The 27,998-nt window shown below is 36.8% G+C and overlaps 2 protein-coding genes across 4 annotated transcripts; both read left to right on the top strand.

Annotated features, from left to right (window-relative positions):
• The first annotated feature begins 1,481 nt into the window (after nt 1–1,481).
• tmf1 (TATA element modulatory factor 1) lies at nt 1,482–12,209 on the top strand. Of its 2 annotated transcripts, none has more exons than XM_073875966.1 (17): nt 1,482–1,984; nt 2,360–3,702; nt 3,791–3,902; nt 4,452–4,570; nt 5,247–5,352; nt 6,265–6,407; nt 6,525–6,691; nt 6,780–6,936; nt 7,012–7,104; nt 7,353–7,520; nt 7,596–7,781; nt 7,884–7,949; nt 9,121–9,213; nt 9,381–9,503; nt 10,732–10,878; nt 11,001–11,126; nt 11,369–12,209. In XM_073875966.1, exons 1-17 carry the CDS (start codon nt 1,849–1,851, stop codon nt 11,507–11,509), a joined length of 3,426 nt encoding a protein of 1,141 aa, XP_073732067.1. In that variant the 5' UTR covers nt 1,482–1,848; the 3' UTR covers nt 11,510–12,209. The 2 variants fall into 2 exon arrangements, with proteins under 2 accessions (XP_073732067.1, XP_073732066.1); XM_073875965.1 differs by having other exon boundaries at nt 1,483–1,984; nt 10,729–10,878.
• A 124-nt stretch (nt 12,210–12,333) lies between these two features.
• eogt (EGF domain-specific O-linked N-acetylglucosamine (GlcNAc) transferase) lies at nt 12,334–27,778 on the top strand. 2 transcript variants are annotated; one of them, XM_055183994.2, is made up of 16 exons: nt 12,336–12,452; nt 15,051–15,292; nt 16,068–16,168; nt 17,842–17,950; nt 18,182–18,276; nt 18,412–18,516; nt 19,416–19,522; nt 19,609–19,712; nt 20,077–20,169; nt 20,252–20,323; nt 21,869–21,955; nt 23,000–23,068; nt 23,259–23,320; nt 23,394–23,513; nt 26,109–26,211; nt 26,739–27,777. In XM_055183994.2, exons 2-16 carry the CDS (start codon nt 15,095–15,097, stop codon nt 26,883–26,885), a joined length of 1,572 nt encoding a protein of 523 aa, XP_055039969.2. In that variant the 5' UTR covers nt 12,336–12,452; nt 15,051–15,094; the 3' UTR covers nt 26,886–27,777. The 2 variants fall into 2 exon arrangements, with proteins under 2 accessions (XP_073732068.1, XP_055039969.2); XM_073875967.1 differs by lacking the exon at nt 20,252–20,323 and having other exon boundaries at nt 12,334–12,452; nt 26,739–27,778.
• Nucleotides 27,779–27,998: the final 220 nt, after the last annotated feature.

Raw genomic sequence — 27,998 nt, 5'->3', positions numbered from 1 at the left:
TTTGACAGTAATATACTGTAGCTATAATAATATCAAATTTGTTTTAGATTGTTTTAAGAGTTTTTAAATTATAAAAGTAAGTTTATTATAAAAAAGTAATAATCATCTGTGTTCTACATTTTTCTAACCCAAGCGACCAAACCAGATATCACACGGTGTCCCAAATATCTCTTTACGTTACATACAGCAAAGGTAACAATGGCCTATATTTTAGTATAATTAAATTAAAATTATTTGAGAAGTGAGTCTATTAGTGTGTGCTCTTTAATTTTTTACGCTGTCACTTTTTTCTGTCACAATTAAACTGATTATATGCTATTATAAAATAAGCATAAGGGTCATTCTACGGAAATGTCATTTTTTCTGTCCCTAGCCTTTACAGAAATATTACACTTGAAAAACACTTTAGGGTTAAAATTTTTTAAATATTTTAAAATAAAACTATGTTATTTGAACAATTACACCTTCTTGAGCCATCAATGTTGCAATATTTGATTTTTATTAATTAATTAGAATTCCAAGCACCACAGAAGTGCTCATCCCCACAGTCATGTACAGAGGGAAAATGCTTTATTTTGAAATCAAAAACACTGTTTTCTTCTATTTAAAATACAATAATGTGTCCATAACTATCAAATATATGATGTAAATTACATTAAAAAACAAAATGCTAAATAAATATTATAAAATATATAATAAAAGTAGTGGTTCCCTGGAGTTGTCACTGGTGTTACCGTTTTAAAAAAACTCTTATTTTAAAATAAAAATCACACTGATGACATCACTTAATTTAGTGAGTATACAATGATTGACAACATGTGGTTTGATCCTTTGCAGCAGCAATTTTGTAAAATGCAGTTTTCATGAAAATTGTCACTGGTGTTACTGTTACTGGTGTTACCTTATACGGGTAACACCAGTGACTGGTGATTTTTTTGTGTCAGTGGTGTACTGTGTTTTTTTTCTTTCACATTAAATAAAATCTTTCACATGTGACATGATGATAATTTTAAATGCATTGAATTCTGCTACACTTAAGAATTAAGCTTTAAAACTGAAAAATTATAAATAATATTTCATAAACACCTTTAATGTGACAAAAAATGGTGTATGCAGTCTTTAAGTATATGCACACAAAAAATAAAAAACCATTAAGCTGTCATTGAGGTGTACTCATAAAGTTAAAGAGTAATCTAATGTGGTCTAAGTTTAAATGTTAGAAAAAGAAATCCATTTTAAGACATCTTGACATACCAAAATAACCCATAAAATGATTATAAAAATTGCTGTAAAATTTAGTTATTTAAAAATGTAACGTCAACACACAAAGCATATGTATATTGTGTCAATTAAATTAAAATATGCTGTCTTTTAATCTATTTTGTTCTTTTTCATGCACCAAAATCTAAAGCCGCCATACAATTTATTTACATTTTTTGGTTACGTAGTGCGCTAGAAGTTTGTGACGTAAATGTGACGTTGCATGTAGGATGTGTTGATGCTACGTGGATGGGGAAGTTGTGCTCGAGCAGCCAGCCAGAGAGGAACTAAACAAAACAATGCAGCGAAATCCAACATAGAGGCCGTAAACAAAGACAAAATGTAGCTCATCCCGCTGTTTGTTTATCGGTATCGTTATTTCTAATTTTTATGCGGGATTATGTCGACTGTCAGCGAGCTGTCAGCGGATTTGCGAGAAGAATTAGCCGCTAAGCTAATGTGGACAGCGGCCTAAGAGAGACCTGCTCGACCTGTGTGTGCGAAAAAGCAACTTATATTTGCGAGGATTTTAATGATGTTTTGTTTTATGTAGTCTTCTGGCATATAACCAGAGGAAAGTATAGCAACATGAGTTGGTTCAACACGTCACATCTCTCTACTTTTGCTAAACAAGCTCTGACAACTGCTCAGAAATCAATCGATAGGGTTCTGGACATCAAAGAAGAGGACCAGTGGGGTGAAACCAGAAACCAGACCTGTACTGGTAGGCTCAGTGTTACATTGTTACATTTAATGATTGCTTGAAATACACTGACATGCCAATGCATGCTGTTGACACTGCAAGGTGGCACAGCACAACAATAAAGACGTAATGATGCATGACCTTTAATTGTTGTTTCCAAGTAAACAAAAACTATTTTGCATAGTTTTTTTAATGATAAACTTAGTATTCTTTAAAACTGAAAAGGATAGTTCACACAAAAATGAAAATTCTGTCATCATTTACTTCATGTTGTTCAGCCTGCATGCAGTCCTTTATAGCTTACAAGGAAATTATATGATTCTCCTATTTTATGCCTTGGTAGTAGTTTGTATCCAAATGAGAGAAATCACCCATTGTGATGGCACATTTTTCCAGATGCACCCAACAAGCCGGTATCAACAGGATGGAATACAAACCAGTGGGATACTCCTACAGAAGAGCATACAATGACTCTCTCCCCATCATCAGAGGCCATCACTACACCTGTCACACGGACTGTGCTTGACGAATCTGAGGATTTCTTCAGTGCCTTTTTGCCTCATGGGGAATCACAAACTGTAAGCAGCACTAAAGTAGTGTCTGTACCACCTGCCAAGTCTAACCGCAGACTACGGGAAAAAAGTGCAAGCAAGGATAAAGAACTGGACATCAAAAACAATCTAAGCTCTCATTTTGAAGATCAGGTGGTCCTCAATAGATGCCTCAGTCAAGAAACCATTGAGACAAAACAAACAGAGCCTTTGGAGCAAAATACTTCCTTGGCAAACATGCTTTCGCAAGCAGAACTGGTTGTTCCTGCTTCAGTCATTCCACAGGAGCAACCTTTGGAAAAGGAGACCATTGTGGAGCGTACAGAACCTGACGGCTTGACTTTAACTGCAGATGTCACTCTCACGGATGTACCTTTGTCCTCCTCTGAGACAGAATCTGCCAGTGCGTTTGACAACAACTCAGGATCATCTTTGACCGTTGAGGCCAAAAATGAAGTTAAAAGCTTGCCTGTCCCGACTAAAGACAATCTGTTAGAATCTAAAGACACTAAATCAGAGGACAGACAAAGTAACACACCATCACCCCCTGTAAGTGCCTTTTCCTCTGGGACTTCCACGACCAGCGACATAGAAGTTTTGGACCACGAGAGCGTGCTCAGTGAGAGCTCTGCAAGCTCCAGACAGGAGACGGCTGAGGCAAAAGCGGGGCTCCATCTCATGCAGGGCTCCTTTCAGCTCCTCTCTGCATCAACGTGCAGTGATTTCCCTCGTTTGGATGAATACCCAAAGCTCACGGAAAGCTGCGGGTCTTCCTCGGATGCTTTTGAGCGCATCGACTCATTTAGTGTGCAGTCGCTGGACAGTCGCAGCGTTAGTGAAGTGAATTCTGATGATGAGATACCTGGCAACCGCACTTTAGCCTCCATCACAGCTGGAAGCATTCACGTTCAGTCAGCCCCGCAGACCAAACAAGGAGAGGAAGAGGGTATGACGGAGTCAGTAATTGACCAATCACTGGATGATAATGAGATGGAGGAGAGCGGGCGCAGCGCGACCCCGGTGAACTGTGAGCAGACAGATGACCTACAGGAAGGTGACCAGGAGTCTGAGATTGACGTCACTCTCCCCAGCCAAAAAACAACAGATGCCGACCAAACTGTGACATCATCACCATCCATTGAAGAGAAGCAAGGAGCTTCAGACTGTCAAACTTTGGAGCTCCAAAAGGTTAGATTTATTTGTATTTGATTGTAATCAGAGAATGCTTATTTCAAGATATTTTCATGCAAATGTTTGTCCGTGTTGTTCTCCCCAGATTGTCGAGGAGCTCTCAAGTCGACTAGAGAAGAGAGAATCGCAGTTACTTGCTGTCAGTAAAGACAAGGCCAGACTTGAGGAGGAGTGTGACAATCTTAAAGATGAGATGAGGAAAACTCTGCTAGCGTATTTGCTCCAATTAGCTGGAATAGGTAACAAGAACATGAAAACAGAGGGAGGCAGCAGTATTTACATAGCGTGAGGTTAACCCGGACCTGTTTGTAGACAAAACGATAAGATGATAAGAAACATGCCAGTTTAACTCACAGTATGTCCATATTTTGGTGCATTTCAATAGCATTGAAAATCCTTAAAGACACACAAGGCAAGTTATTTCTCTACTAGCTCCCCCTAGTGTCTGGGAGTAAATGCTTTCTATATCTGAGACTTTACGAGACTGAAGGACACCGGGTCGGATACAGCGAACTTGCAAGTGGGATATTCTTCCTACAGACGGTAGGGGCATGTAATGAGTCATTTAACCATATACCGACTTGCGAAGATGATTTATTAACATAAAAATGCTGCCTTGTGTCCCTTTAAACAGGTGGGGAATACAAATAATTTGCCATGTTTTGAGACTGTTCTGATCTGTTTTAAGGCAAGTGCAACTTTTAGTGAAGCAGCGTTAACAAAACTTGTATTTCACAGTGAGATGATCACCTTGAAGGAAGAAAGCTCCTCTGTTCAATCTTTAAAAGACGAGTTTACTCAGCGCCTAGCAGAAACTGAGAGAAAAGCTCAACTCGCTTGCAAAGAAAGAGACATCGCCAAAAAGGTTTGTTTGTTTTTCTAATTCATATCATTAATTTAATTAATGTCAAAATCAGTGGTGACTGGTGACTTCTTTTTTCGAGGGCGCTCGATGCAAAGTTTGTAACAACATGTATGTAGCCCGTCATGTTTGTGGTTCGTAATTTCAAAAAATGTGTTCTGCGCATCGATTGATCCTATGTGCATCACGTGTCTTGTCAAAATAAGTGCCTGCTGCAGACGCGTCTAAAGGGTTTATGATAAAAGAGACGCTTACGTTTGATACTCCCATAATCTCATGCGTAATCAGAGTTTACTGTTAAGGGAGTGTCTTGTGTGTATTTTGCGATCTCTTTTATCATAAAAGCTTTTGACACGTGTGCAGCAGGCACTTATTTTGACAAAACACGTGATGCACATGGTTCACATGACGCAACAAACACATATTTTGAAAACACAAGCAACACACATGACACTCCGAATACTTATTTTGAAATTGCGCCCCTCGGATGAGCAGTCACAGGCCGCCACTGGTCAAAATGTTGCTAGTTATTATTACCTTGTTTTGATTTGTACGACAACATTTCATCTAATTATTACTAAATCAGTATAGAAAATTTTATGCATTTTTAAATGCAACGTTTTATAAAGAGGATTATGATATTTGTTAAATTTAAATGTGTCATATTTCATGCAAAAAGGAAATTAAGGGACTCCGAGAAGAACTGGCAAGCAGGTTAAACTCGAATGAGACTTTGGAAATAATAAAAGAGAAGGAGGAGCAGATTCGAGACCTTCTTGAGGAAGGTGATTATTCTAGCCCTCCAACTGTGAAGTATTGACATTAAAGGGACATTATACTTTTTTTTTGAAAATATGATAATTTTCCAGCTCCCCTAGAGTTAAACATTTGATTTTGACTTTTTTGGAGTCCATTCAGCTGATCTCCGGGTCTGGCGGTACCATTTTTAGCCTAGCTTAGCATAATCCATTAAATCTGATTAGACCATTAGCATCGCGCTAAAAAATAACCAGAGAGTTTGGATATTTTTCCTGTTTAAAACTTTACTCTTCTGTAGTTGTGTACTAAGACCAACAGAAAATTAAAAGTTGTGATTTCTAGGCAGATATGGTTAGGAACTGTGCTCTCATTCTGGCGTGGTAATCGGGGACGTTGCTGCTGTGGCATGGCTGCGGGGGGCGCAGTGATGTTACACAGCAGCTGAAAATAGTCCACTTAGTAACTTTCAATGGCAGGGGACTATTTTGGGGCAGTGCGTGGTGTCGCTGCGCCTGCTGCAGCCATGTTGCAGCCGCAAAGTCCTTGATTATTACGCCAGAATGAGAGTATAGTTCCTAGCCATATCTGCCTAGAAAATCCCAACTTTTAATTTTCTGTCGGTCTTAATACACGATGTAACTACAGAGGAGTCAGGTTTTAAATAGGGAGAAATGTTGAAACTCTTTGGTTGTTTTTTTGGCGCGATGCTGGTGGTCTAGTCAGATTCAGTGGATTGTGCTAAGCTATGATAAAAGTGGTAGCACCAGATGCGGCGATCGACTGAATGGATTCCAAAATGTTACAAATCTAATGTTTAACTCTAGGGGAGCTGGAAAATGAGCATATTTGGAGTGACCCTTTAAGATCATAATTTCAGTATGATAAATGTTTGGGTAATTGTGTGTCGGTTTACTCTTGTTTTACTCTGGTGTTATAAGGTGAGAAACTGTCAAAACAACAATTGCAGCACTCCAACATCATAAAGAAATTGCGTGTGAAAGAGAAGGAAAGTGATGCACAGATCATCAAACAGAGCAAAAAACTTAAGGAACAGGAAGAGGAGCTGAAACACTTGCAGCAGGTGAGAGGGACACAAACTTCAAAAACGCTTGGAGTATATATTTGTAGAGTATTCTGAATGTTAACATCACCAAATTTCAGCAAAATGAAATGTTTGGGTGTGTAATTGTGTTTGTAGGTTCTTGATGGTAAGGAGGAAGTAGAAAAGCAGCACAGAGAAAACATCAAAAAGCTGAATGCTGTGGTCGAGCGACAGGAAAAGGAATTAAGCAGACTGCAGACCAGCAACGAAGAGCTTCAGGAGAAGAACCGTAGTTTAGAAGCTGCCCTGGACAGTTCCTACAAGTAAATACTTTAGACTTATGTAGACTGCTGTGGATCTTCTCTATTACTTCTAGTTGGATGATATTTAAAAATTATTTTTTATGTGTAGGGAGTTGGCAGAGTTACACAAAGCCAATGCCACCAAAGACAGCGAAGCTCAGGAGCTGGCATTGAGCAAAGAGGTGCAGGCTAGAGAAGAGCTTAGTCTGGCAATGGAGAAAGCCCAGGAAGAGTCCCGCCTCCAACAAGAAGCTCTGGCCAATCAGGTAGTTGCACAAAGCTTAAATTGATACAGATACTGGTTTTCATGTCCATGTTTCACTCTGACTTTTTACATCAAGGTGGCAGATCTGAGGTTAGCTCTGCAGAGGGCTGAGCAACAGCAGGCCAAGAAAGAAGATTACCTGAGAGAGGAGATCAGTGAGCTGAATCAGGTAAAAGGACCACATGGTTTCTTAGCTGCATGATTTATATCATTCCAGTAGTAGCAGTGGACATAGATTTCAACAGGCATAATGCTGTAAGCTTTGGTAAGAGAAGTCTCTCTGATTTAGAGAAAGGAAAGGTGACTACAGTCTTAAACAGCCCTTATAACTTATATTTGTGCACAACAATGCATTATGCTTTTGCATATGTATCTAATGTTGATGATTTGTGTTAATTCTTCCTTTTTTCTTCACAGAGGTTGCAAGAAGCAGAGACCAGGAACCAGGAGCTCAGTCAAAGTGTTACTTCAGCAACTCGTCCCCTCCTTCGGCAGATCGAGAACCTTCAGGCCACGCTGGGGGCCCAGACGACATCATGGGAAAAACTGGAGAAGAACATTTCTGACCGCTTAGCTGATGCTCAAATCAGATGTTTCAAACAATAAACCACGTGTGACATTTAGTGAAGTTCTTATGTTCTCTTCTCAGCTGATGCTCAAGCCCAGCTTGCCGTTTCTGTGGAGAGAGAGCGCTCGGCTACAGAGGAGCTTCTGGCCATCAGGGCACAGATCGCTGCTTTAGAATCCCAGACGTCTTTATTGAGGCAGGAGAAGGGACGCCTGCAGGGTCAACTTGATGCCGAGAGGATGCGGCGGGAAAAAATTGAGGATGACTTTAGTAGGGAGGAAGAAGAAGGTTTTTGCATTGGAAACGAACATGGCTTTAAAAAGGAGGATTTATTATTTCTTTACATGGAGAAATAAAATAACCATTGTATGTTTAGGGAGCGTGTGGAGCTGGAAAATCTTAAAGGGGAACACGTTCGAATACTGGAGGAGGCAAAGAAAGAGAAGGTGGGTGATTCTCACGAAAACTTGGTTTTAAAAATGTCAAGCATGAAAATGTAAAAATTGCTTAAATTTACTTTTTTTCCCACCAGACATTGAAAAACAAAGTCTGGAGTAAATGGGAACATTAATTTAAAAACTTTTACTTACCATTTAACACTTTTTGTAACATAATTAAAAAAATTAGTCCTAAAAAATCTCATTACCGCAACAGTCAGAAAACATCAACACTGACATTTTTTTTTTAAAAATGACATGACAAACCTGAAAGAACATAATTTGGAGATTCTGCACATGCATTTAAAATCAAAGTATTATGCTTCTATTAATTAAATAAACATTTAATAAGCACCTGTTGCGGTAATGATAATCAAAATGTCGTGTAAGCATACTGACAAGACAATATTTCAAATTACCCTTAAAAAAATGATCTTACCTGGTAGCCATCTTGAAGTAACTGGTCCATGTGCTTGGTCACTCAAAATCAAACTTTATTAAAATTCTGTATGTGTGCTTAAACTGTTATCAAAAAGTGTTGCGGAGGATGAGAACATCAGGCATGGACACATCATTTTCCTAATTTTCTAACTTAATTTTATGAATATTCAGTAAATATTTTTTCTGTCATCTAAAGTAGTCTAGCAAAACATCCATTTATTTTTTTTCTTAATATTTTTGTGTTAATTTGTTTAAATTACAACATAACGCATGTTCAAACACAGCCGGACACATTGCGGTAATGAGAATTTCAGCAGAAAATGAGATAAAATTTACAATTATAAATTCTTATGTTGAAATCGCACATTGTGCAAGGTAGAACACAGTATTGTTTTAATTCTGATGCTTTTTAATGTTACTATATTACACATTTTAAAGCTAAAATCATTAGTGCCGTGGTGTTTCAATGGTTTCGTGAGAATCACCCAGGTATTGCTTAATCTTTTTTATACTTTAAGCAAACCACACACAGATTGGATTCACTACTACATTAGTGAGAGCACCTCATGGACTGGTTTTAAGGCTAATGATATTTTCTCTCCCATTCATAAAGTTAACCCTCATCTAAACCTCTTGAATTGGATTTAATGTGAACATGATTTACATGCTAATTTACTATAATAAGTATGTCAGTTTTTTGGCCTCATTCTCAATGTCTGCATTATTTGCTCCTCTTTAGTTGCTACTCGCCAACCAACTGGAAATGGAAAAAATGAAGGTGGAACAAGAGAAGAAAAAATGCTACCTTGCACAAGAGGCCCTTAAAGAAAAGGTTTGTCCTTTTCCTTTAAAACTGAAGTAACCTTAACCATCATATGGTATTAATTACTAGCTGTTAACTTTATTTATGTAAGAGTAGGCATAATTTACCACAGCATTCATAGTGTAAAAGTCAGACTCCAGCTGAGGTGAGATGTATCGGTGCTTTTGTATCTTCAGGAGAGGAAATCCCTGAGTCTGTCTGTGAGTGAAGCTCCAGCATCCTCTACTCCATCACTGTCCCGCTCCAGTTCTGTCAGTGGAGCTGAACATGCCGGCCTGTCCTCCTCCATGTTCTCACAGGTAAACTCATCTCGCATTTTCATCTACTCACATCATTCATGCGGATATCTTGCAGTAACTCCCAAATACCTGCTGTTATTTCACTTATACTTGGGCTTTGTCCGATATAGCTCCCATCCCCTTATTCTCTACATTAGTTCACTAATATAGTTTAGTTGACTAAGAATAAGAAGTGAGAATTAGCACCTCAGTGGAGTAGCTGCTAGCTAAGAGTGTACATCGCTTGTATACTCGTTATTTTGGTGCATTGTGGGCAGTGGCGCTGGTGACTTCTTTTTTCGAGGGCGCTCGATGTGAAGTTCGTCACAACATGTATGTAGCCGTCATGTGTGTGGTTCCTTATTTCAAAATATGTGTTCTGCGTGTTGAGAGATCCTGTGTGCATCACGTGTCTTGTCAAAATAAGTGCCTGCTACAGATGCGTCTAAAGGGTTTATGATAAAAGAGATTGCCATATACTCGCATAATCTCATGTGTAATCAGAGTTTACTGTTAAGGGAGTGTCTTGCGTGTATTTTGTAAACATGAGTGTTTTTTTTATCCTAAACCCTTTAGACGCGTCTGCAGCAGGCACTTATTTTGACAAAACACGTGATACACATGGTTCACATAACACAACAAACACATATTTTGAAAACGCAAGCAACACATGACACTCCGAACGCTTATTTTGAATTTGCGCCCCTCGGATGAGCAGTCACGAGTCGCCACTGATTGTGGGGTTGAGTGAGTGCACTCAATAATGTCCAGTTGGATTTCGGACACCACTAAAAATGGATGTTCTCTCAAATGGTGCACAGTTTAACTCTTTCCTCGCCATTGACAAGTTATCTTGTTAATTAAAAGCACTTCCCTGCCAATTACGAGTTTTTACGGCAATCCCTATTTCTGCTATTATCCACTTGGTGGTGGGATGAAACTTCTTTTTTTGTTTGAAAGCAAAGGGTCTGTTCTTTTATTTGATATATTGTATGTTTATATATTTAAAGAATTTTTTTTCCAGAAGGCATTAAATTCATGAAAATCATAAAAAATGCTGCCGCTGGCTGGCAACATTTTTTAAAATGCTGGCGGGGAAAGACTAAAGGGTGTAGGGGGCTATTTCAGACAGCCCTCGTGCTGTCATGCATTGAGATTCTCCATGCTTGTGCCATAGACACAAAATTTTTTAGACAAATGCAGTTGGTATATGTTCAAACCTTTGCATTGCATTGACTCCTTTCAGCAGGAGGATTCTCTGGACCATTCTTTCACCACAATGACCTTCAGTGGGACTAACCTGTATGAGGCAGCTCGGCTGGGCGGTGGATCCAACGTAATTGAAAGCCTTCAGTCTCAGTTAAAACTCAGAGATGGCGAGATAGCCCAGCTCCAGGTTTGGGTCTTTTGACTACAATTTATCTTTATAGTATTGAATGTAATTTAATTCAGCAGTGTGTTTTAAACATAGTTGTACAGTAAATGTCTTGGATACTCATGTACACTCTCGATGCTTAGATTGAGATTACCACTTTAGAGAGAAGCCGAACTGTGATGGCAGAGGAGCTGGTGCGATTGACCAATCAGAACGATGATTTGGAGAGTAAAGTGAAGGAGATTCCCAAAATGAAAGTTCAAATGAAGGTAAACACAAGTTTTAAGTTGTGTATTGTCAAACTATTTAAAAAAATTATTTCTGTCCAGCTTTAATAAAAGAGAACCGAACATATACATATAAAACAGAAATATAAATGCAATTAAAATATTTAATTCTGTTAAGAACCTCCCCGGACCCCAATTTGATAACCCCTGGTTTAACAAACACAATGATTGGTGTAGGACATCTGTCCTGTTGAAGACTGACCAGATGTTTGCCTTTATTACAGGACTTGGAGCAGAGGTACAACACAATCCTCCAGATGTATGGAGAGAAGGCAGAAGAAGCAGAGGAACTGCGTCTGGATCTGGAGGATGTGAAGAATATGTACAAAACACAAATTGATGAACTGTTAAAAAATCAGAAATAATGCAAATGGACTCACAAGCTGTAAACCGAGATTAATTGTGCTTTTATAATTGCGCTTCTCTGAGCGTTAGTAATAGAAGACCAAATGATTTAACATTATTTTTTCTGAGAAAAGAGTTGGTTCAACACGTTTGAAGAGTCATTGGTAAAGGTATTTAAAACATGATTCCTCTTACGGTTGTGGGTTTTAATTTTAAATCGTTTTCTCTTAACCATATTGGGTTTAAAAACGAGATTATGACTATATATCTACAAGTGTACAGGTGTTTAGATTTGGTGACTTAACAACACTTGAATTTGCACATTAAAGTGGGAGTCCAGACTATTTATATGGCTTGATCGTAATCGGTATCATTGTGATCATGTGCTTGATTTACATGTCATCTTCATCATAGGCTGCACATCTTACAGGTAATCAGTTAAACAAAACAAGGAACTGTTTTCTTCAGGGTATCACACATCTTGACATATTTTGATTTCCATCATCCTTCAAATACTTAGTTATTAACTTATCGTGTATCTTTCATCCTCATGTTGTTTGAGCTTGACTGAGAAGGGTTTACAGGAAAATGTTTCACTGTCACATTTTATAAGATTTGATCTCTGCAATTGTCATAATTTACAGTAAAGTAGGTCTGGGCCTTTAAGTGTGTATCTACAGCTTTATGCACGTGTAAATAAAGTAAAAGAGATAAATATTAGACATGTTCAGGTTTATTCATTATTCATCTCTGCTTTAATTAATAGCGTATTACGTTGTCATTATCAATTTATACATGTTCAATTCATTATTGAAATTCAGTAACTCAAAGCAGTGTATTGTAAATGAGAATCAAGTGCTCCACCTTGCGGTTAATAGCCGTAACACATGCCGGCTGATAGTTTCCGGTAGTATGGCGACTGTATCCCTCAATGAACACACAGCCTCTTGTTTCTGCAGGGAGGTAAGTAAATACTTTTCCGTGAACACACCGACTCTTTTTTTTACTTAAATTGGCTCAGAAGTAGCCTATATATAATCGGATAAAAGTTGCCTCACGCTGATTTAACGGTTATATTTTGTCTGGACGGCAGCTGATATTTTGAAGGTGGGACAGTCTCTTACCCTGGCAACGTTTTAAGCCCTGTGGTTTCTGCGGTACTCTTTTTAGGATTGTGTTGTTATTGTTTCGATTGTATATTTATTTGACGTTATTGGCATATCTAACAACCACTGGTTTTTCGTGTATAGCAACTTTAAAACATCGCTATTCTTTCAGAATATTCGTGAGGTAACTTATGTGAGCGGATAACTTAAGTTTTTTAAACCCAATATGCTGGGGCAGAGCACGCATCTTTATTTATAAGGTAAAAATAGGTAGGTAAAAATAACCCAGGAGTGAACGTTGATGTTTCTGTGGGATTTTAACCGAGCTGTCTGTTTTAATCCGTTAGATCGTTGTCTAGACAGATCGCATTAGAAACTCTTATAGACGTGTCTAGTCTGATAGTTACAATACTGTTAAACTGTTAAAATACTGTTGAATATGTTAAAACAGCTGCGTTAACTTAAAATAGACAATAGTAACCTTCAGTGATTGTTAATAACATAAAAACTATGAGGCATCATCTTTAGACAATGTAGGAGGCTTTCATAATCTTTCTGTCAGTTTTGTTATTCCTTTACTGATTAAAATGAACAAGTTACCAGTTTTATTGTAGTAACATTAGCTGTATGATATATTTCTAAATTTTTTACCATACTTGTCTGTATTTTCCTACAAGGGGAAGTTTATAGTTAGTTACACAATGACACTTTGTAGGGTTGAGCAAAAATGTGCCGTTTTTGGGTGTGTCCTTTAAAATGCAAATGAGCTGATCTCTGCACTAAATGGTAGTGCCATGGTTGGATAGTGCAGATTAAGAGGCGGTATTATCCCCTTCTGACATCACAAGGGGAGCAATTTTTTTACATGCTTGCAGAGAATGGTTTCCCAAAACTAAGTTACTGGGTTGATCTTTTTCACATTTTCTAGGTTGATACAAGCCCTGGGGACCCAATTATAGCACTTAAATATAGAAAAAGTCTGGTTTTCATGATATGTCCCCTTTAAAATTCCCACAGTCTTAAATGAATAGTTCACCCAAATATGAAATCTAATATTAGAGTACAAACTTACATCATTAAGTAATCCGGATTTAATACAATTATTGTTATTTCTAAAGATTTTAATACTGTGTGTAACTTGGTATAGAGTGTCACAGGGATGACATACTGTTTAGGCTATCCTGGAAGTTAGCGGGACACTGGTTCCCCCCCAAAAAAGCCTATCCATTTTCCCCAAAAAAAGCCTATCCATTTTCCCCATAGACTTTTGGATTATTGCAAAAAATAAGTTCTGTGTTTAACAAAAGTTTATGAGACTTTTTGTTCAACAAGTTAGTGTTCACAGATAAACACAACTTTTATCATTTTTGAAGTCAAAATTAATCTTTTTATATTTCTAGTAAATGCATTTACAATTTGTATTAATCCGTGTGAAGTACTTTGTTGGACTAAATTTGTGTGTGTGTGTGTGTGTGTGTGTGTGTGTGTGTGTGTGTGTGTGTGACCCTGGACCACAAAACCAGTCATAAGGGTCTATTTGAAATTGGAATTCTGAATAAATAAGCTTTCCATTGATGTATGGTTTGTTAGGGTAGGACAATATTTGGCACAGATACAACTATTTGGAAAGATCTTGAATCTGAGGGTGCAAAAAAAATCAAAATATTGAGAAAATCACCTTTAAATTTGTCCAGATTTAATCCTTAACAACACATATTACCTAATGATAAATATATTCTTGACATATTGTAGGTAGGAAATTTGCCAAATATATTCATGGACCATGATCTTCAGTTTTGGGGACAGTTACTTTTAAAAAGTAAATAATTTGCGTTACTTACGTTACTCTTCATGGAAAGTAATGCTAACGTTACTTTTTAGTTACTTTTGCTTTACTTTTTTCTTGGCTGAGGCTTGATCTCTTTCAGGCCTTGAAGGTGTTTTTTATGAGTGAAAAGTTCTGCATTCAGAAATTGCAGAAATTTTCCCCATACAATGTATAGTTGGCTATTGGTACAAATTTACCTGTGATACTTATGACAGGTTTTGTGGTCCAGGGTTACATAAATTACAGTTATCCTTACTGCTGGACTTTAAAGTTAATTTTATGAGAATCACCCCATGTTAAAACAATAGTATTTGTTGGCAATAGTATTTATTGGTATGTCTGCGGTTGTATGTCTGCAGTCTACATTGCCACATTCCTTGCATAAGCAGAATGTGTGCTTGTTTGGATATTAATTTTCCTCATTCCTGGCTATATTGCTTAAACAATTGAAGGAAAAAGGTCACTAATATTTCCTGTGGTAAAAGTTCCACATGGAGTCGGATCCGTTCATTTCAGGTTCCCACACTGCGGTACTTCATACGTTGTTTGTCCTCCCCCTTCGTCACATCTTTCTTTGAACACTCTTGCACGCTCTCTCTCTCTTTCTTGACTCATAAATGATTGTAGGTGCTGAGAGTCGGTGTGGTTCCTTCCATGTGGCTTGAGGGACTATGCTTCTGCTGGTAGCTCTTTGCCTTGTCTGTACTTATAAAACCATCTCGGCCACAGATGGTGGCCAGGACACCAGCCGCAAACCACAGTTCGACTACAACAGCCTAGCCCTGCCACAGCAGCATATCCCATTCTTTCTGTACAACAACAAATTTGTGGCCAAGCTGTGCAAAGAGGACCCACTTTGCCCTTTTAAAGTAAGTATTTGTTCTTTTCTCTAACTTTGAATATTTGCATAAGTTCGTCTAGACGTACAGTACTGTGCAAAAGTCATAAGCCACCATTCCACAATTAGATTAGTTGTTTTTGCAATGTTACAGTGATCATATATATAGAAATTGTTTCTCAGTCTTTTAAATAGAATTAATAGAATACATCCAGAAAATACAGGAAATGTGTATATAGTATTAAAAACAGTATAAAAATTTAAACTGATGTGTCTAGTTTTTAGGGTAAACTCCCCTTTCACTTGAGCAATAGCTGGAAACTGCAGGATATCTTAAACCTAAATAAAACTAAATCCTAATTTCTAATTTTTAAGAAATTAGTTTTTTTTACTTAATTCTGCTCAAAAACGCTCAAGATGTATTTAGTGCCAATAGAGGTCACACTAAACACCAACGATGCCTAAAGAAGACATTTATCCTGAAAATTTATTTTTTAATTTTTGTACATATTTCCTGTATTTTCTGTTTGTATCTTAATAAAATAGATTGAAAAATAAAAATGGATGGACATTAAAACAACTAAAACAACAAGTCTGGTGGTGGTGGCCTAGGACGTTTGCACAGTACTGTATGTGTGGTATTGCTCTTAGTATTTGTGTTTTAAAGTGTTAGGAAATGTTTAACATTGTGAATAGGCACAGTTATTTTCTGATAATAAATAAGTATTTAATATAATTTTTTAGATTTGTGTAAATGCTGTAGCAGCAGTAGATGAAATGATGATATTCTGTGTTTGTTGTGGTAGGATGCTTTGTCGCACAGGAAGGCCTGCTGGGGTTATGAAAAAAACTGTTCCCCCGAACACCGCTTCAGTTATCCTGTGTGTACCACCCTTGATTCAGGATGGTATGTCTTATTTTTTGACCTTTGGGTTTATATTTGTGTATATATGTGTGTTGTGTGTACTACCTGCAGTAGTACATATTTACTGTAAAGCTGCTTTGCTAAAATGCAAAATTGTAAATGGTGCTATAGAAATAATTTAGATTGAATTGAATTGATTTGAATAACTCTCTAGTTATCCATGTCATCGTAGTTAGGGTTGCAAAGGGGCGGAAAGTTTCCAGTAAATTTCCGGAAACTTTCTATGGGAACCTAACCTGGGGAATTTTGGAAAATTGGAAACTACGAGAATTTATGGGAATTATTTGGAAATGTAGGGAAATTTATATCATATATCATTTATATCATAATCTATATCATATACAAACATAAATAAATATTTTGTTTGATCATAAGCAGACATGCATGCAATTATATTAATAATAATTATATTAATTATATCATAATATATATCATATAAAACATAAATAAATATTTTATTTGATCATAAGCAGACATGCATGCAATTATATTATTATAGTTATTATAATAGTGATAGCTTACATTTAGATATCTAATTTACTGGCTATCTATCTATCTACTGTATTAACACATTTAGGCATTTGCTAGTTAAACTGTGTGGCTTCTGTGGTAGTCAAGGGCTGGAAAATCGAGGGGAATTTTCCCCTAAGTGATATACACTCACCTTAAGGATTATTAGGAACACCTGTTCAATTTCTCATTAATGCAATGGTGTAATGGTGTGGGGGATGTTTTCTTGGCACACTTTAGGCCCCTTAGTGCCAATTGGGCATCGTTTAAATGCCACGGCCTACCTGAGCATTGTTTCTGACCATGTCCATCCCTTTATGACCACCATGTACCCATCCTCTGATGCGTACTTCCAGCAGGATAATGCACCATGTCACAAGCTCGAATCATTTCAAATTGGTTTCTTGAACATGACAATGAGTTCACTGTACTAAAATGGCCCCCACAGTCACCAGATCTCAACCCAATAGAGCATCTTTGGGATGTGGTGGAACGGGAGCTTCGTGTCCTGGATGTGCATCCCACAAATCTCCATCAACTGCAAGATGCTATCCTATCAATATGGGCCAACATTTCTAAATAATGCTCTCAGCACCTTGTTGAATCAATGGCACGTATAATTAAGGCATTTCTGAAGGTGAAAGGGGGTCAAACACAGTATTAATATTGTGATAATCCTTTAGGTGAGTGTATATGGAGGATTTTTTTTTCAAATTATTTTATTCCCATTAATTCCATTTATTTCCCATATATTCCTGTTTATTCCCATATATTCCCATTAACTTCCATGGAAAGTTTCCTGCCTTGAAAATTCCAGGAATTTTGCAACCCTATTCGTAGTAAATCCTCATGTTGACTAAATTTTTCTAGGTTTTACAAATTAATTTTGGGAAAGTAAAATAAAATAAAAAAAATATAACTCTCTTAATAAAGTGTAATGCAGGACATTCATTGAAGGTGACTTTCATTGAAGATTTTGTAAAGAAGCATGTTATATTGTCATGTATTATGTCTACCTTTTACCTACATTTCACTGCGAGATATATCCTTTGTGTGTCTCTGTATGTGACAAATATACGAATAATGTACATACTAAAATAAGTATTGATAATGGCTACATCCCACTGTTCGCTTTTGTTTTTAAGGGCGAGCTCTATTGAGTCTGCACAGGAAGTATTCTGGAAACAGGGGGATTTTGGCTATGTTAGGGAGCGTCTTTATGAGATGAAGACATTGTGCAAACCACTGAGTCCTGTGAGCTTCTTTCTTTTATTTTTTGTCCTGTTTTTTCTCTGGATCAGCTCCCATCTTACCTCTCCATATCTTTTGAACCCTTCACTTCAGCTGCCTTTTTCCCAGCTGAGGATGCTTTCATTTCACTTAAGCATGTTCAGACAATACTGAGAAGAAACATGCAAATACAAGTTTATCTCTCCAGTTCTTTCCAAACTTTTACCAATGGTTTCCTTTTACTTCCTTTCTCAGGGAGATTCTTCTCTAAAATGCTCAAGTCATATGCGGTTCTGCAGGGCAACAAACTTGTACCTTGATCTGCGGAGTCCACGGCGAGGTCATGAAAGGTCAGTAAGGTTGTTTGAGGTCAAGGAAAATGCAGATCTGTGTGAAGCCATCTCACAAAGCTGTGAGAACTTCCTGTCTGTACGAGTCACCGCTGTTTCTCTCCCCTTCATTCCTCTTCTTTACTGTCACTGCAGGTATAAAGAGGATTTCCTGGAAACGGGCGAGATTGGTGGTCACTGCAGCCTTAATAGTGAAGCATTAGCTTTGGAAGGGAAGCACAAAAGTCCTCTTCAGTCCTGGTAAAGAAATGATTAAAAACAGACGTAGCATAACATAAAATGACTCATTTGAATCGTTCAAATCATTTGGTTTTTGGGTCAATGACAAAAACGGTTTGGCAAGATGAGAAATTTAAAAATCGTTAAAATTTTTTTTAGCACGCATCAGGTTTATTTCAATGCACATAGTGTATTTATGCAATAAAAAAAATTACATTTGCACCATTTTTATGAAAGATAAGACTGAATGGAAAATGTCCTGAAATTACCTGAAAATGTCAAATGGTGTAACCACCAATTTATGAATAAATTGTATTGCAAAGTATGAGAGATATTAAATATTTTATCCACCTTGATGACATGTAAGCGTAATCAAAAAAAAAAAAAAAAAAAAAATTAAAACATCATTTTATTATTTCTAAACGTACATTTTAATGGGTTTTTGTTATATTTGTCCTGACATATGCTAAAAACAGCTCTGTTTCTAAATAATCTTTGATAAATGATGTAAAAATGTATGTAAAAAAAATTCATATTACACTAAACTAAATTAGATTATATTTTTTTCCACATTTTTTATGAATATATTTATATTTTCATTTAAAAAAATACTAGTTACACCAATTGACACAGACCGGTTACACCACATTGACGTTCTTGCAGTATCCCCCAAATATTCTTTTAAAATGAAATAAAACCAAAAATGCTACACTTGGTGCATAAAAAAGAGAATGTATGCAAGTAATCTGCAAATTCTTTTGAAATTTTAACCCTTTTACTTTTAATTAAACCTATTACGGACACAAAAAATTTACAAAATGATAAATGATGGGTCATTTAAAAAAAATTAAAAAATTGTTTGAAATAAGAAAGAAAAATTAAAGCACAGAAGAATTTTAATGTTCATGTTTTAATGTCAGGTTTGCAGAATTGCAGACATACACAGAGCTGAACTTCCTCCCCTTAGATGATGGGCACTGTGATGTCATCATCGATAGACCAACCGTCTTCATGAAGTTGGATGCAGGTGTGTTTGTTGAATAACTGACCTTTTAATCAAAAGGATCGCATGCTTAGTGAACTTAAAAAAAACATGTTCTGTGCCTCTTGCAGGAGTAAACATGTACCATCACTTCTGTGACTTTGTTAACCTCTACATCTCCCAGCACATCAACAATTCATTCAGTCGCGACATAAACATCGTCATGTGGGACACCGTAGGTTTTCTCTTTTACACATTTATGCATTTTCACTTTTTCTCAGATCATTGAATATTGTGAGCCCTGGGGGCTTGGCGTGCACTTAGTTACTGTATTCAGATGGTGTTTTGCTGAAAAGATTCAAAGGAAACAGTGGGCAGAAAATAGAGTGACTTACAAAAAGACCTTATCCTGCCTATTGTTCAGACGTTACTGTTTCAAGGATGAGGAAGAGACGGCAGAATGAAGGGATGTGGAGAAGGAGGGAGATTTCTTTTAAATGAAACAATAGAACTTGAGTGTGCCAAATAAAAATTGTGTGCTTAACATTGTATCCAAGAAACTAAAAATGTGAATTAACTTTGCAATTTTGCTTTGTCAGAGTGTGTATGGATATGGTGACCTGTTCAGTGAAACCTGGCGAGCCTTCTCTGATAATGACATCATTCATCTCAAAAACTTTGACTCCAAAAGGGTATAAGATTTGTACTGTATATCACATCACCTTTTTAATTTCTACAGTCTTAGTACTATATTCAATTTTTTATTTTTCACAGGTGTGTTTCAAAGATGCCTTTTTCTCTCTTCTTCCAAGAATGCGTTATGGTCTTTTCTACAACACCCCTCTCGTGCGTATCCAAATCATCCTTATGAAAAATTGCTTTCTTGATTTTTGTGGTGTCTTTAAATATAGAGCTCAGATGCAAAACCCTCTATGTGCATCTGACATGTTTTCTTGTAAACGAACATCGTTTTTATGAGGCTCTTATGTTTAGGTTCAGTAATTTTACTTTAGTGGCAATGAAAAGGTTATTAGTCAGTACATAAAATGCTATGTTTCTTTACAAATTTCACATTGGTATTTAACAAATTAGACTGTAATATTTTGCTGCAAGTACATGCAAAAATCTCCACTTTTAAAAAGTCTCCGGTCTCAAAAATATGGTCAATATCCTGATATATATTTATTAAATCTCCTTTAACTGGGACAATTGAAATTCAACGTACCCACCGTTGTTCATGCAATTCTTCCATGCACTTAGAGGACTTTGCAGAAAAATCATTTAAAGGTGCAGTGTGTAAATCTAGTGGTAAGATTGCGAATTGCAACCAACGGCAAAGCCCACTGCTCACTCCTCGCTTTTGAAATGCATAGAGAAGCTACAGTAGCCGCCACCGGAAAAACATGTCATCGTCGGAGACAAAAATGTGTGTCCGTTAAGGGCTTCTGTAGAAACGTGGTGGCACAAAATGGCGACTTCCACGTAAGGGGACCCTTGTGCTGCATGTAGATAAAAACATCTCATTCTAAGGTAATGAAAACATAACGATTCATTATAAAAAGGTCTTTATTCACCCATGATAATGTAGTTTTGTATTTTATATTGCATTTCTGTCAAGAGATCCTTCTAAAAATTACACACTGCATCTTTAATATATTGCGTTTAACGGATTCTGCATACAAAACAGTACTTCTGAATGGCTTGAGGCTGGGATTAAAGGCGGGGTGCACAATTTTTGAAAAACACTTTGGAAAAGGGAGTTTAGCCGAGTACCAAAACACACTTGTAGCCAATCAGCAGTAAGGGGCGTGTCTACTAACCGACATCATTGCCTGGGTTGCCACACATATATCAAAAGAAGGTCTAGATTCTATTAGGGTTGGGACGTGTTTGTTGAGGTGATTTCAAATGTCAACATTGGCTTTCAGAGATCATGCACCCCGCCTTTAAGTGGATTTGAAGCAAAAGTATTTGTTGAACATATGATTCACATTCAGTCAATATCATTATCTCAATTTTTATGGAGGTGGCGTTTAGCAGCTTTTGCATCTGAGCTTTAAATTCCTTTGCTGTTTACTGTGGTGATTCTATAAGTGACTTTTACTCAGTTTCTCTATTTTTATTTTGCATTTGCTCTCGATATTATTTCATCTGTTTGCTGTTGTGTTAATGCATCTCACTATGACATTGCCGGAAGCTGTGTGCATGAATATTTGCTTTATATGAGACTGAACTCATCTGCTGCCATCGCTCAAGTCATCCTCATAGTTTTAATTTTATTGCCCCACCCTATATGTTGTATAACATATCATGCGAGTGTGGGGGAAATGTATTGATCTAACTAGTTTCACTGTGCGTGTTGTTTAATAATATATTTGTGTCATTTTAAAGATATCTGACTGTCACAGTGAGGGAATGTTTCGGGCGTTTTCCCAACATGTGCTTCACCGACTCGGTGTCCCACAGGAGGGACCAAAGGTAAACAAACCTAAAAATACACATACCAATGACGCTTTGAATCTTGTGTGCTCTTAGTAGCACAGAAAGAAAGTTATCGTCCTGAAGGACGACTCAAGCTGATCTAAAATTTTTCAGAAAAAGACGAAATTAACATTTAAATAAGCTGAAGCAACTAAAAATCAAGATCTTTTTTAGTGTTTGGTTATTTTTGTAATGAATATATTACAACCTGTCTAGTTATGCCCAGTTCTAGTATATTTTATTGGGTAGAGGAAGGGACGATATGGGGGCTTTAAACTTAAAAAAGTTGAGAGTCCTACTGTTTATATTAAGACTACATTTACGCATTTTAGCAGATATTTTTATCCAAAGAGACTTACAGTGCATTTAAGCGGTACATACTATCAATATCTGTGTTTCCAATATCTGGAAATCCAATCCATTGCGTTTTAAATGCAATGATCCACCAATTAAGCTGTAGGAACACAGGATCTTTCAGACAATGGTTGGACTATTTTTGATTGGGCCTTAGCCACCAGCTACACAACAGCTGGCATAAATCTGTGACAACTGTATGCGTGTGTACATACCTGGCCCTGACCCATTTTCAGCTGTTCCTCAAATCATTCAGACTCCCCTCTTTGTCTTCCTGACAGACTTTCACGCATAGCCACACATATAGATGTCGCTTTATAGAAAACCATCCATAACCAGCCAATAAATATAATATAGTCAATGCCACAGACTCGTAGTCGGTGCCATAAGCTCTTGTGTAGCCGTATATGCAATGATGTTTGTCTAGAAGGCCATATGGTATGTGTATGTGTTCATAAGTCAGCTGCAAAAAGTAGGCCTACCTTAAAATTTATGAAGTGATCGGCTGTCACTAGATGGCACTGTTGTATAATTTATTTCTCCACTATCTTTGTGTTTGTCAATGAAGGAGTCCACAATATGTACATTTGCCTAGTCCTTGCCCACCTACATTAATAATGAATTAAATTATTTCAGTTTATATATATATATATATAAACTGAATATGATGTCCTTTTGCCATGTCAGGAGGGCCAAGTCCGTGTCACCCTTTTGGCAAGGAGCACTGAGTATCGTAGGATAATAAACCAGGATGAAGTAAGTGTTCGCTTTGTCTCTCTCTTTGCCCATCATTGATTTATCACTCTGGTTCTTTAACTGGCCATTTAAACTCTTATTTGCTAAAGACCTCTGCTTAATAAAATCCTAGATTTAGTTGGCCTTTGTCCATATGAGTTTGAGGTATCATTAATCACCTTCTGAGTCCCTGCTGTGTGTGTGTATGCAGATCATAAAGGCTCTGAAGACTGTGCCTTTTTTTGAGGTCAGAGTTGTGGATTACAAATACAAGTAAGTGATTTGTACTTCATTGTTTGAAATGATTGTTTGGAGAGGTTTGATGCTTGAACCTCTTTTTTCATAGAGAAATGTTGTTCCTGGAGCAGATCCACATCACCCACAACTCTGATGTCTTCATCGGGATGCATGGAGCTGGATTGACTCACCTTCTCTTCCTTCCCGACTGGGCCGTCATATTTGAATTGTATGTGGTGTGTGTACCTCTTTAACTGTCTTGAACTTTACTGTAGAGCTGTGAAAACTATTCTCTTTTACAAATTTTAGAGCGGGCACTTTCATGTCCTCAAAGTTTCTAAAAAAGTTATGATGATAGCCAGATAGTGTTTTTCAAAGAGATTTAAAATGCTTTTAGGACCATTTCACTCAATCAGTGTCATTTGCATGTTATAAATTGTTAAAATTAAAGTTAAGGGTTGGTTTCCTGGACAGGGCCTAGATTTAGCAAATACATAAAATATAGCTCCATGGATTTGTGCTTGTAGTGTGAGCACACTAAACAAATAGTGATTTACCAAAAAAATTGACTTTTAAAATAAACAAATAACATCAAAGAGATAATATAGGTAACAGGACAGTAAGATTGACTCTCACAGTCATTGCTGCAATATCATAAAATATATAAAAAAGAAAATGATAAATTAGTCTTCTCATTGCCTTCAGAAGGTCCATATGATCAAACTTCTTATTGAAAATGTTTATAGTGGAATATTCAGTTTTTTTGTGTTGGGGTAACACAGGACTGAGTGAAAACTTGGGGACAGGACCAAAATGTGTATTTTATCTTAAATATTACATTTTTAGTTTATGATAAAAAATATTTAAATCAAACATGGGATATGGAGTCAGACAAAAATGCAAAAAAAAAAGATATATAAAAAGATGTTATGCTGTTATTATATTTAAATGACTGATATCAATTGCTATTTTTTCAATGCTCTAGGTCAGGGGTCACCAATCCTGCTCCTGGAGGGCCTGTGTCTCTGCAGAGTTTAGCTCCAACCCTAATCAAACACACCTGAAGCGAGACTGAGCTCTCTGCAAAACAAAAAGAGGCGTTTTCGCAATTTTGGGGCGTACTGAAATGGGTGTTTATCCACCTCTTTGTCTGATTGGCTCAAATTAAGTGAGTGATTCCCAAATGCGTTTTTGAGAAGGAGGTCTCTGCAGAAACCAAAAAGGGGTGTTTCCCAATTTTGGGGCGTTTTCAAACTGAAATAGGTGTTTTTCCACCTCTTTGTCTGATTGGCTCAAATTAAGTGAGCGATTCCCAAATGCATTTTTGAGAAGGAAGTCTCTGCGGAACCAAAAAGGGGCGTTTCCCAAATTTCCCTAATTTTCAAACTGAAATGGGTGTTTTTCCACCTCTTTGTCTTATTGGCTCATAGTAAGTTAGCGATTCCCAAATGCATTTTTGAGAAGGAGGTCTCTGCAGAAACCAAAAAGGGGCGTTTCCCAATTTTGGGGCGTTTTCAATCTGAAATAGGTGTTTTTCCACTTCTTTGTCTGATTTACTAAAATTAAGTGGGCGATTCCCAAATGCATTTTTGAGAAGGAGCTCTCTGCAGAAACCAAAAAGGGGCGTTTCCCAATTTTGGGGCGTTTTCAAACTGAAATAGGTGTTTTTCCACCTCTTTGTCTGATTGGCTCAAATTAAGTGGGCGATTCCCAAATGCATTTTTGAGAAGGAAGTCTCTGCGGAACCAAAAAGGGGCTTTTCCCAATTTTGGGGCGTTTTCAAATTGAAATGAGTGTTTTTCCACCTCTTTGTCTGATTGGCCCAAATTAAGTGGGCGATTCCCAAATGCATTTTTGAGAAGGAGGTCACTGTGGAACCAAAAAGGGGCGTTTTCCAATTTTGAGGGGTTTTCAAACTGAAATAAGTGTTAAAAAATAATCATGTATGGCTTTTCAGGGCTTCCGTACTTTTTAGTTTGGATGGTTAAAAACGCCTAATCCCAGTTTGATAACGCCCCAAAATTGGGAAATGCCCAATGCTGCAGAGACACTGGCCCTCTAGGAGCAGGATTAGGCACCCCTGCTCTTTTTTTTTTTCAAAAAAGTAGTTTAATTTTGCAGTTAGATTAATGTGCACAACACTTTGCTTAATAATAATAATAACAATAATGTTTTTTTTTATAATAAATTTTCTAGCATTTTTATAAATATCTGGTGACAGAAATGGCACCAATTTGGTGAAATGTCAATTTTTTTCTAAAATCATACTTTAATAATGATTGTTGAAAAGATAAAAAGTATGATAAATTTATGCAAAATTACAGTGCATTAAAACTATACTTGTTTAATGAGTTTGTTTGTTAATAACCTTGGTGTTGCCAGCGCCATCTTAAACCAGAAAAGCTACATGCCATTTGTATGCAACTTGCGCAAAATCTTTTTTTTCTTTGTTTCTCTTCTAATAGATTAAAATGTCACAATTCACATTACCCTCTTCATTGTGCGTTAAAACATTTTCCCCAGTGTGTGTCTGTTCTTCTGGTTTTGAGAAGGCTTGTGATGCTATACATTTACCCAGCACATTAATCAACTCCAACACTTATGTGGGTGAAATCAGCCTTCTGTGCAGTACAATATACTGTCTAATGTACTGAGTGTGTGTATTACGGAGGAGGGAAGTATCTCTAACTGAGCTGAGTGTCTGTGTGACAGTGAAATACAGCCTAATTAAACAGTTATCCATCAAACCGAGTCTGCGGAGGCTTTGTGGGGCGCTTCCTGCTAAGTTTGGGACATTAAGCATCCTTCTTCCTGTATTCCACAGGTACAACTGTCAAGATGAGAGCTGCTACCGCGATCTGGCCCGACTGCGAGGGGTCCATTACATGACTTGGCAAAAAAGGAACAAAGTGTTCCCTGAGGATAAGGTGAAGAGAGCAATCACACACACTACTGTGTTTCATCTCAGCATTCCTATATAGCACAGAAATCACTTTTTGAGTGTGGGATGATGGGATTTCTTTACTTTTAGATTAGTCTGAGAACGATAGGCTCATCAAACATATTCAGATTTTTAAACCACACTTAAAAATGCATTAGACATCAAACCAAGTGGCATATAAGTTTATTACGCATTTACCTGGCATGCATTATTATACATTTCAATGATAAAACAATTGTTGTGCTCTTCAAAACAAATTTGGTTATGAATTTGGATTAACTTTCTTAAAGTTAATGTGATGATGTGGTAGGCAGCTGACTATACATCCAATAATGACTTTGAGATCAGTTCTTTAAAGTGTTTGTTTTACAGACATCTGTTGGTTTGGTATTTTAGCTTACTTTTAAATCATGGCTTTATACTATATTTATATACATGCAAATCATGGTAGTCATTATCAATTTTATTTTTATATATGCATTTAAGGTTTACTATTATTTGCTTGTGTCTCAGGGTCATCACCCAACTCTTGGGGAACATCCGAAGTTTACCAACTACTCTTTTGACGTAGAAGAGTTCATGCGGTTAGTCCTGTTAGCAGCTGAACATGTGGCACGGCACCCGGCTTGGCGAGCGAAGCAAGCCCATGATGAACTGTAGCCCATGAAGGTCTTCTTTGAGAAGAAACACACTCCTAGTAACTGCCCACACTCCTAAAACCGTAGCCATATGTTAACTACAAAGACAGCTGGGCATAAAGCCTATTGTCTGATATGTGAAAGCACAAAAAAAATACATTTTATATTTACCTGCGCTGTCTCTGGCAGTCACAGGTTGCACATGGAGGTACTGAAATAGGTCATTGAAAGACTTTACCAGCATTTTTTTGACTGGTGTAATTGGTCGGTTTTTAAGTGGCCTAGCTCACCTTAAGTACTGTATGTGTGGATATCAATTTTTTCAGAGGCTACAATTTGAAAGCTGTTTTAAGTGTAGTTTTGTAATTTATTTTTAGACTGGCTAAGGTTAAAATGTAATTTTTTTGTCAGCTTATTTTCCCACATATTTATGTGTGATGCCTAAACCATTGTAACTCTAAAGAATATTGTGCTTTTATTTACATTACATTGTAAACCTTTGATTTAGATTTTTTATGTATTAAGGCACATGAAATGACCTCCGTTTTATATTTATTATGTAGTCACTGTTTTATTTGTAGCCTGTAGCAATCATTTTGTAAAATTCGCACACTTTGAACTGTTGGTTCAGTATTGTTTTCTCTATGAAGTATTTTAATTAGTATTAGACACTCCAAAAAGTTAAATGAAATGACCTTTTCCTGACAGTGTCTCTTAATCATGATTTTATTTATGAAGTATTATTATTTGGTTTAGGTCAAAATATGTAAGGATTACTATAATATTTTTAAGATGTTATTTAATATGGACACACTGTTTTTGTAAAAACATTGTATTTGTACTTTGCGTTTGTATTTGGAAATTTATATGAAGCTATTTAAAATATTTTTGTTATTGTAACAAACTTACACAAAGTGAAAAATGAATAAAATGTTATTTATGGAATTTATGCAGTGCAGTTTTTTTTATTTGTAAATCAATGACCAGAGCTTAAGAACAGTGTTTTTCAGTATTTTGGTATATCGTGCGCATATATCTTATCTTTTCTATCCTTGTCTCGGTGTTTCATATATAAATTATCATTTTATTTATATGCTTGACCCTTAAAACTCCACTGATGCTCTCTGTAGTAGCA

Source organism: Misgurnus anguillicaudatus, chromosome 14 (assembly GCF_027580225.2).
Source record: "Misgurnus anguillicaudatus chromosome 14, ASM2758022v2, whole genome shotgun sequence".
Classification (NCBI taxonomy): Eukaryota; Metazoa; Chordata; class Actinopteri; order Cypriniformes; family Cobitidae; genus Misgurnus; species Misgurnus anguillicaudatus.
This window is presented reverse-complemented; position numbering and strand designations above follow the sequence as displayed.